Here is a 9,900-nt window from a genome sequence, read left to right as displayed (position 1 = left end):
ATCCAGCAGGCAGCATTTGGGGTCAGTTTTGTACTTTGTGTTTCCTGCCTCCAGGTCAAGACCATAGTGGTTCTGGCAGCATTCCGCTCAGCTCGGCCTGGTGATGAAGCCTTGATTAAGTGGTTTGGTCCAGGCCAACAAAGAAGAAGTGTTTGCCTCTTTACCTGTATAAAGGTCAGACTTGAAAATGCACATTTTTCATGATAAAATTATTATTACATCATTCTAGTTGAGTGTGTTGGGCTCCCTTTGCCCCCTTTATGGGCCCCCCTTTATGGCCCAGCTCATCTGGCTCAACCAGCCTTTGTTTTGCCTCCCCTCCCGGACATCTTTCAGTGTGTTGAAGCATCCTGGAAGGAGCTGCTGAAAACAAAGTCACCAGTGGTGGGACTGGTTTCCTTCCTGAGAGTGCAGGGCAACATGGAGACAGCCTGTCCTGATACTGGCTGTCTCCATGTTGCCCTGCACTGGCTGGGTAACATGTTGCCCTGAGAGTGCAGGGCAACATGGAGATACATGGAGACAGCCTGTCCTGATACTGGACAGAGACACGCTGGAATACTTTGAGAAAATATTCTGGCCGGTCGCGCAACTAGCCTCAGCAGTGAACAATCTGAGTGTGTTGGGTGTTGTGGCGGCAAATACACCGCTGCACACCCCCTCCATGGCTGAAAAGGTTGAATTTCTGGGTCACACCATCGGTCAGATTCAACCTCGTTCTGGGTGATTGCACTTGCCATAGTAGGCTCACATGTGGCTGGGACTCCTCACTCTACAGAGGAAGGACAGAGAGGGCCTCCTGGGAGCTCCCAAAGCTCTGGACGGTCTCTTTGGATTTATCTCCTCTGTGACTCAGCACTTCAAGAAGCTGGAAGAAGAGAAGGCGCAGCTGAGCCATCATCTGCCACTCGCGCCTTCTTTGAACCAGAGAGGAGATGAAGTGCTGCAACACCACAGCAGGGAGGAGAGCTTGCAGGTAGGGCAGAAGACCATCAGCGCCCTATGCTTCATGCATAGCTGATGCTTCCCACAGAGACACTGCAGCAGCAACCCACCGCAACCCACCTCGGACCAGTCAGTGCAGGGCATCTCCCCAGGAAACGGTGATGTGGTGAGCAGTGTTATATCCTCACACAGGAATAATGACTCATGCTCACACACTGATCAAAGCGAGGATGCTTCGTGTCTGCTTAGTGTCAACACTGTATCCTGCTGTTCATGCCGCCCTGCTCAGGACTGGCGTGTACAGCTCACCATTTGGGGTTTCATTAGTGCAGCCAGCAGTGTTACTTCCCTCTTAGAGAGTAATGCCCTGGGCCCGCTCACAGACTGAGGAGAGGATGTGTTCACAGACCGCTCCATCAGCTCGGCCCTTTTGGTGCCAGCCCCCCATGGGTCAAACTTCCATTTATGGAAGGTTTGGCAGCAGAGAGGGCTGAATCAGAATATCACAACTTCCTGGTTGCTGCCCCCCAGCTTCCATCCTCTGACATAGTTTTATGGGGAATGGCGTCACAACTACGTGTTATCAGAGTGGACGGACAAAACACTGAGAATGGGTTATTCTCTCCAGTTCTGCCATGTTCTGGCAGCAAGGAGATAAATCTATCCTCCCAAGAGGAGATAGATTTTCTCTATGAAGAAATCCAGGACCTGCTATTGAAACAGGCTGTCTTGATCGTCTCCACTCACAACAGACAGAGGGGGCTTTACTATGTGTACTTCTTGGTTCCCAACAAGACAGAGGTTTCAGACCCATTTTGGATCTCCTCAAGCTGAACCAATGTATCACAAAAAAGATGTTCTGCATGCTGACCATCAGGAGATTGCTGGAACTGGTTCAACTGGGCAACTGGTTCACCACCATTGACCTGAAAGATGCTTATTTTCACATCGAGGTGGATCATGGCGGTGGGCCATCCAGTCATTCCACTGGGGCTCCTGCACATGTGCCACCTTCAACAGTGGTTTGCCAACCTGTGCTTGATCCCAAGAGGCACAAGCACTGCTTGTTGAACATTCCCCCATCAGTGCAGGAGGACCTGCGTTATTGGGGGGTCCCCACAGCATCTGTCGGCAGAAACACTGCTGGGTCGAGTGACCTCCTACATAATGGTGTTCACAGATGCATCCCTGATGTGGTGGGGGGGCCACTGTCTGGGGAGAGAGATAGGTGGTGTGTGGCTTTCAGGGCAAAGCCGACACATCAACCTCCTCAAACTTCAGGCTCCTGGTCCTCCAATACTTCCTCACTCTGGTTCAGGGGAGAAACGTGTGGGTGAGAACAGACAACTGCACCACTGTTGCCTACATCAACAGGCAAGGCAGAGTCCGCTACGCAGCCCTGTTGAAGATAACGGAGAACCTGTTGGTGTGGGCCTCAGAACACCTCCTGTGTCTATCAGACAAGTGTGTGCTGCATCCTGAAGTGGTGCAGCAGATTTGGAACCGATTTGGGAGAGCGGAAGTGAACCTGTTTGCCAGTCAAAATAACACCCACTGCCTGCCCTGTTCTCCCTGATGTCGCACGACGATCTGAGCTATCACATTTGCACACACGCCATGGCCAAGGAGGCTACTTTACGCCTTTCCTCCTCTTCATCTCATTCCCCCACTGCTGGAGAGAGTGAGGCAAGAGCAGCTGTCAGCCATCCTGATAGCCCGGACCGTCGTTTGGCATCGTGGTACGCAGAGATGATCCAGATGTTGGCAACCGAGCCCTGGTCCATCCCGCAAGTGTGGGAGGCTCTGTCCCAGGAGGTGGGCTCGATAGGCGCACTGCCCACGTTTGGCCAACCTCTCCAGGCTTGGCTGCTGAGAGGGACAGGCTGATGCAGGCTGGACTGTATGCACAGGTGGTGCAGACCATTAAGGTGACGAGAGCAGGATCCTCTATTGCTTGCTACAAGGCAGAATGGTTGGGATCCCAACGCTGGTGTGAAGAAAAGAGACTGGACCCCCTGTCCCTATAACTGGCAAGAGGTGGAATAAAGAGGGGAGGAGACAGCGGAGGAAATGTATGAAGACAATAACATGAAATACATGAGCAAGAGCAAATCTAGAAATGCCAACATGACTTTTCTCCTATTTACTCCTTTTCTGAGCCCAGTCATTTAGTTTTATCGCTATGTCACCTCTTTTTATTGTCTTGCAGTATAGTTTAATCTTGCACGTACCACCCATCAGGGCAGGAGAAGAAGTATTGGCAGGAACTAAGATGCATTTAATTTCAGATTGATTTTGTATTGAGGCAGAATTCATTTGTGCTCATTTAATGACATTTCACCAAAGCCATGTCAACAACCGTTCCACCCTTTATTCAGCTGTAGATATCAACGTACGGTCCAAACTGTGACATTGACTATGACGCAAAAAAGAAGAATTGGGGATTTAGCAGAGAGGGAATGCCTTTCTTTGTATCATTTTAATGTGTAGAATAATCAAACAGCTAATTTTAATAGATGGGGTTCAGGGAGGGGCAATGGGAGGTAATTGCTCATGAAATGATTATAATAGAGCTGACAAATGGCACACCTGTTGCTCTGGGTATACAATTCGCCACACTAGATCCAGGCTAGACTGTCACACTTTGTTAAGTTTTATGAATCAATCACAATACACAAATCCTCAGAAATCTAAGAGAAGGGACACATTAAGATTAGAGTTAAACAGCTTCCCAAAACTCTCCACTTGTTTGTCTTATCTTAAGTGACCTTGGGCCATTTGAATTACTTGAAACACTATTGTATTTATAGTAAACATACTGTAAACACATACACACACATCACTGATAACTTCATACACAGTAATCACTTGCTGGCATTTGATTGTTTTTCCACCATCACTCTAGAGAGGAAAAATTTCAGGTAGTGCACTTGTGTCATCACTTTTACTTCCTAGCAAAAGGCTTTACAACTATTATAAATACCCACATCAACACTTCACTTGTGCAGGGTGGGGTGTATGTTATAGTCAAGATACCAACCAGACTTAACAATTGACCTTGTGATATGTGCTTTTTAACCAAGTGAGTTATGATTCTGTTTATAATGCAATTTTTCTCTGCAGGAAGCTGACTTGAGACTTTGATGTTACATTTGGGCACTTTAATGGGACTTTTGTCTTTGGTAACAGGAACTGTTGAATGTTGTCTATGAGGTAATGCACCATTTTCTCTGAACTTATCGCATGCCATTAGCAGGTTTGATGAGGCAGGTTGGATGTTAATTATATTTTACACAAACTGAAATTTTTGCACTTCTGGTTGATGCATATTCTAACATTGACATAACAGTTACATATATGTGTTAAATGTCCAGAACAGCTGCATACATGTCTTGGTTCTACTGGCTCCTCACTCAGTGGCCCTCCTCCCTGCTGCTTCTCAGTGTAGTGGGCAGACAGATGGGGCTAGAGGTGGTTCAGGCGATAGTGTGTCCTCGGTGGGGTACACCGAGCAAAAAAGGCCTCTCGCAGGATGGAGATGTGATTATCGGTGGACTCTTTAATCTGTATTACATACCCTCAGCTATACAGCAGGTCTTCACCAAGCTGCCACATTCTAAACCTTGCACTGGGTAATACCTGATCACAACTTTGTATTGTTTGTATTCTTTTACAATATGTTTGGTGGTTATGTTGTTGTTCATATTATGCTAGCAGATTGTATTTTTTATTTTTTCTCTTTTGCCATGCTTAAATATTTTTGTTAAAAAACTGAAAAAAACTTAATGTAATGTTGACGTTATATAATGTTAGTAGTACTGGTAGTGTTTTATAAGAGGCACATTATAATTAAAAAATGTGATATCCTGTATATCTGAGATAGTCATACAGTATTTTAATTATGGTAAACTATTTCAAAAGATTTATATTTGCATGCATGAAATTTTTGGTAATTTGTCGATTTTATAATCCTGTCTATGATGATTATTTTTATCTCTCACTGATTGATACTGCAGTTAATTTCTTTCCTCTCCTGTGGTCTCAGTTTAGATCTTGTGTCACTAAAATATATGTACGCTATGACGTTTGCGGTGGAGGAAATCAATCGTAACAGTACCCTGCTACCAGGAGTGAAGCTGGGCTATCGTATACTTGATAGCTGTAGCCGATACCCCTGGTCTTTGCAAGCTGCACTGTCACTGGTTGGAGGAGACACAAGCAGCTGCATCTTAACAGCCCCTGTGCTTCAATCTGCAGCTTATGAACAACCTGGAGAGACAACAGGTATGACTTGATGTAATTTAGTATACAGTTAACATCTGCTTTGTCCAAACAACAACTGATATGATTATAGTATAAATAATTGTCATCATGTAATTTTATATCCAACGCTGTCACCAGGTGGTCAGCCTGTTCCCTTGCTTATTGGCGCTGCCTCATCTACAACAGCCATAATGCTGTCTAGTATCCTGGGGCCTCTCTCTGTACCAGTTGTAGGTTTCAGTGCCTCAAGAAATAAATCTTTGATGAACCTTTTTTATACAGTCTACATCAAGAGGTTGATCAGATTTTCATATAAAATATATTATTACAGTAAAAACAGTGTCAAAATAATAATTTTGTGTCTTTCCCTCAGATCAGCTACTTGGCGAGCTGCCCATGTCTTAGTGACAGGCCCAAGTTTCCTAACTTCTTCAGAACAATCCCCAGTGATATTTACCAAGCCCGGGCCATTGCACAACTGGCCATACGCTTCAAGTGGACTTGGATTGGAGCAGTACTAGTAAACAATGATTATGGTCAATTGGCAATACAGGTGTATGTTTTTGTTGTTATAATTTAAATTGCCTGAAAAAGTCTCTCATGTATCTCCTTCATGTATGGTGCAAACAATATATATGTATTTGTTTTTATGCTCCATATTTCAGACATTTCAGGAAGAGATTCGAGGGAAAGGGGTATGTTTGGAATTCATAGAGACTGTCCGCAGAGAAACTATTGTGCGTGATGCCAGACGTGCAGCAAACACAATTCAAGCTTCAACTGCGAGGGTGATTCTGATCTTTTGCTGGTATACAGATGTAAAGAACTTATTTCTGGAACTGGCTGAGAGAAATGTGAGCAACTGACATGGCGATTTATATAGACAAAGGGGTTTATCATTAAACAAAGCCATGTATTTTGTAACAACAAAATGCCAGCTGTTTTTCCTGTCATAATTTATTTCAGTGTCCTCCTACTATAGGTGACTGACAGACAGTTTCTGGCCAGTGAGGCTTGGAGCACCAGCAGTGATCTTCTCCAAGATCTTACCATCTCTAAGGTGGCAAATGGAGTTCTTGGTGTGGCCATTCGAAGTTCAACTGTACCTGGATTTGAGCAGTATCTCAAACGTTTGCACCCAAATCATCGTCCTGATGATGAATTCTTAAGATATTTCTGGGAAAAAGAGTTTGCATGCAGCCCTAGAGCTACACAGTCACATGTAAAACCTTTCTCCTCATATTCCTCTTTACCACTGAAAACACGATTTGACTATCCATCAAATGTTTCCTCTTCATCTCCTGAAAAGAGGTCTCTTCAGAAAGCCTCACTACCGACCTGCAATGGGACAGAGTCCCTGGAGGGGATGCAGCATCTCTTTACCGACACCTCCCAGCTACGAGTGGCATACAATGTCTACCTTGCTGTTTATGCTGCAGCCCACGCACTTCACAGCCTTCTCTCCTGTCCCAACAGAGACAGCCCTCTCAGAAACAACAGCTCCACCTGCTCCTCTCCAAAACACATTAAACCCATAGAGGTAAACACGATTATCTCTTACTGATAGTTCCAGATGTTTGTGAAAACTGTAAATGAAATTTTGACATTCTGATTTTTTTTAAAAATGTCAACAGTCTCTGCAATATTTTGATGATTTCACAGCTGTTACAGCACTTGAGCAAAGTGAACGTCACCACTCCACAGGGGGAAATGTTTTATTTCCAAGGGGCCGACATTCCAGCAAAGTATGATCTTGTCAACTGGCAGAACACTCCTGAAGGGCCACTAAAGCTAGTTTTGATTGGTCGCATGGACGGGTTTGATCTGCATCTTAATGAGTCAGCTATTCAGTGGAGCACAGGATCCAATCAGGTAATCAGACCAATAAATTGTCTTAAGGCTAATAACAATTTGCAGTTGAATTGATTGTCTTTGTCAATTAAAATGATTCTGTCCTTGACAATATGATTTGGCTTTTTGTTTAGGTGCCTATTTCAGTGTGCAGTGAGAGCTGCCCCCCAGGTACCCGAAAGGCCAACAGGAAAGGGGAACCTGTCTGCTGCTTTGACTGTATCCCATGTGCTGAAGGGGAGATTAATAACAAAACTGGTGAGGAAATGACTTTTGTAAAATAAGAAAAACTCATGTTTGCCACTTGAATTTTCACCTTTTTGTTTTGTTTCCCTTCTCTCTTTTTTCTGTTTTCCTCTCCTAGGTTCCCTTCAGTGTGAGCGTTGTCCATCAGAGTTTTGGTCCAATGCTAACCAAACTGCCTGCATGCCTCGCCAACTGGACTTTCTTTCCTTTAATGAAACCTTGGGCATTACTCTGACCACAGCAGCTGTGTGTGGTGCCATTGTGACAACAGCTGTCTCTGTGGTTTTTATTTCCTACCGTCAAACACCTATGGTAGTAACCCAGAGTGATTTTTCACATTTCTTTCTTTCATTATTTTGTCTAGAAAAATGAAAAAAAAAGTATATAGTGTATTGTTTAAATGGCCACATCTTTGCCTGTTAATCTGATTCACCTCAAGGTACGAGCCAACAATTCAGAACTGAGCTTCCTGCTTCTTCTGTCGCTGAAACTCTGCTTCCTGTGCTCACTGGTGTTCATTGGTCGTCCATCAGTCTGGTCTTGTCGGTTCCAGCAGGCAGCATTTGGGGTCAGTTTTGTACTTTGTGTTTCCTGCCTCCTGGTCAAGACCATAGTGGTTCTGGCTGTTTTCCGCTCAGCTCGGCCCGGTGCTGAAAGCTTGATGAAGTGGTTTGGTCCAGGCCAACAGAGAGGAAGTGTCTGCCTCTTCACCTGTATACAGGTGTGAATATTGTTTAATCGATTACATTATTACATTTTTTGATACATATAAGTAACTACACTTCTACACTTGATATTAAATAATAACATTAGAATGTGTTTCCTTTTCATATAGGTTATCATCTGTGTCATATGGCTGTCTCTCAGTCCCCCTGTGCCTCAACGTGATCTGGGTTTCCAAGGGTCAAAGGTCACTCTGGAGTGTGCCATGACCTCTGTGGTGGGCTTCTCTCTGGTTCTGGGTTACATTGGCCTGCTGGCCTGCACCTGCCTCATCTTGGCCTTTCTTGCAAGGAAACTCCCCGACAACTTCAATGAGGCCAAACTGATCACCTTCAGCATGCTGATCTTCTGTGCTGTCTGGGTGACCTTTGTCCCTGCTTATGTTAGCTCCCCTGGGAAATATGTTGTTGCTGTGGAAATTTTTGCAATTCTGGCCTCAAGCTATGGTTTATTGTTCTGCATTTTTGCTCCAAAATGTTTCATCATACTTTTGAAGCCTGAGAAAAACACTAAGAAACACCTGATGGCCAGATAGTGTTTCTGGCTTGAATGTGAGCATATGACTGTGATATTTGTCCGGTGGAGACAATGCCCCTCCCCACTACCCATCCTGTATAGTCATTTGGTGGACAATAGTACAAAGTTGCCCCAAACCGGTACATGTGTATTTGTTACATCAATTCCTTTCATCTAAATAACACTAATTATTGATGTCCTTAGCTGTATGAAGTTAAAAATGTCTCAGGCACACATATTGTAGTTATGGCTTTCATTAGTATTAACTAAGAATGTTTCTGCTGTTGTAGACGTTGTTAAATGCAAATATAACATTACTAATCAACCATTGAAGTAAAATACACGTTTAAATAAAGTGCTGCTCACTAAAAATGTGATCAATTTATTTAGTATTAATGTGCTCAATTATTCTATTTTGCAATGTGACTGTTCTGCATCCAGTTTAAACATTAAAAATATTGTACCTCATCTCAAGAAAAGTCTCCTTGAGTTTGTCTGAAGGCAGATTATTATTATTATTATTTAACTAACAATTAAATTCCATTAATTTATTCACTACAGATTATGTAGAGTGTGTACCATACAATGCTATTTTTATTATATACATGTATGAATTCAAAGTAAATATTAAAAATTCTGTACTTTCACAATGGGTCAGATGTGTTACATGTCTCCTTGTTGGGCTTAACATACATCTGAAGTCTGCACTTAGCTTGTGCAGCTTTGCAACATCTTTACCCAACCACCAATTTATGTATTTGCTTTAATAGTAATTTACAGTACTTCCCTATCATTAATGTATAGTAACCTAGTACTGGCTGTGCAAGATTAACCTATTCTGTAGTCTGAAATTAAGATATCAATTTCTGTCTAAATGTGGTGAAATGAGCCTGTGTGTTTACATTAAAAAATTTGCAAACAGGCAACTGTAATTAATCAATTAATTGTCCATCATGTAGTCACTTAAAATAAAATGTGGAGAAAGGCACGCAAGGCAACCAGCCCTGACAGCATCACTGGACACGTCCTGAAGGTCTGCAGCCACCTGTTGGCAGGGGTATTCACAAACATATTTAACCTGTTCCTCTCCCACTGGACTAGCCCCATCGACTTCAAATCCACCACCATCATCCCCATCCAAAAAACAGCAGAGAGCGGTGTTCTCAATGGCTGGTGCCACACAGCCCTCACCCCCATAGCAAGCCAGAAAGAGAAGCCTATTAAATCCCTCATCTGCCCCGTGCTCCCCCCACCCTTGACCCCCTGCAATTAGCATACTGTCCAAACAGAAGCACAGAGGCTAAAGACCTGGCTGCTTTTTCATGAACAGGTTTCTGTCCATTTTTTGTGAAAGTT

General features: G+C 43.6%; 1 protein-coding gene across 4 annotated transcripts; it reads left to right on the top strand.

Annotated features, from left to right (window-relative positions):
* Positions 1-523: 523 nt before the first annotated feature.
* Positions 524-8,997, top strand: LOC121899092 (extracellular calcium-sensing receptor-like). 4 transcript variants are annotated; one of them, XM_042414676.1, is made up of 12 exons: positions 524-4,577; positions 4,991-5,229; positions 5,347-5,438; positions 5,582-5,761; positions 5,874-6,062; positions 6,191-6,430; positions 6,518-6,748; positions 6,871-7,080; positions 7,194-7,317; positions 7,424-7,617; positions 7,745-8,026; positions 8,141-8,997. In XM_042414676.1, exons 1-12 carry the CDS (start codon positions 4,312-4,314, stop codon positions 8,561-8,563), a joined length of 2,670 nt encoding a protein of 889 aa, XP_042270610.1. In that variant the 5' UTR covers positions 524-4,311; the 3' UTR covers positions 8,564-8,997. The 4 variants fall into 4 exon arrangements, with proteins under 4 accessions (XP_042270610.1, XP_042270607.1, XP_042270606.1 ...); XM_042414673.1 differs by having other exon boundaries at positions 5,874-5,996; positions 6,191-6,748; XM_042414672.1 differs by having other exon boundaries at positions 6,191-6,748.
* The last annotated feature ends 903 nt before the right edge of the window (positions 8,998-9,900 follow it).

Source organism: Thunnus maccoyii, chromosome 6 (genome assembly GCF_910596095.1).
Source record: "Thunnus maccoyii chromosome 6, fThuMac1.1, whole genome shotgun sequence".
Taxonomy (NCBI): domain Eukaryota; kingdom Metazoa; phylum Chordata; class Actinopteri; order Scombriformes; family Scombridae; genus Thunnus; species Thunnus maccoyii.
This window is presented reverse-complemented; position numbering and strand designations above follow the sequence as displayed.

Bases quoted from the DNA above. Each gene is read 5' to 3' on its own strand.
- LOC121899092 (XM_042414672.1), top strand. From the start codon at position 4,312: ATGTCCAGAACAGCTGCATACATGTCTTGGTTCTACTGGCTCCTCACT. The intron at 4,578-4,990 runs GTAATACCTGAT...CTGTGGTCTCAG, and splicing joins CATTCTAAACCTTGCACTGG to TTTAGATCTTGTGTCACTAA. The intron at 7,618-7,744 runs GTAGTAACCCAG...ATTCACCTCAAG, and splicing joins CCTACCGTCAAACACCTATG to GTACGAGCCAACAATTCAGA.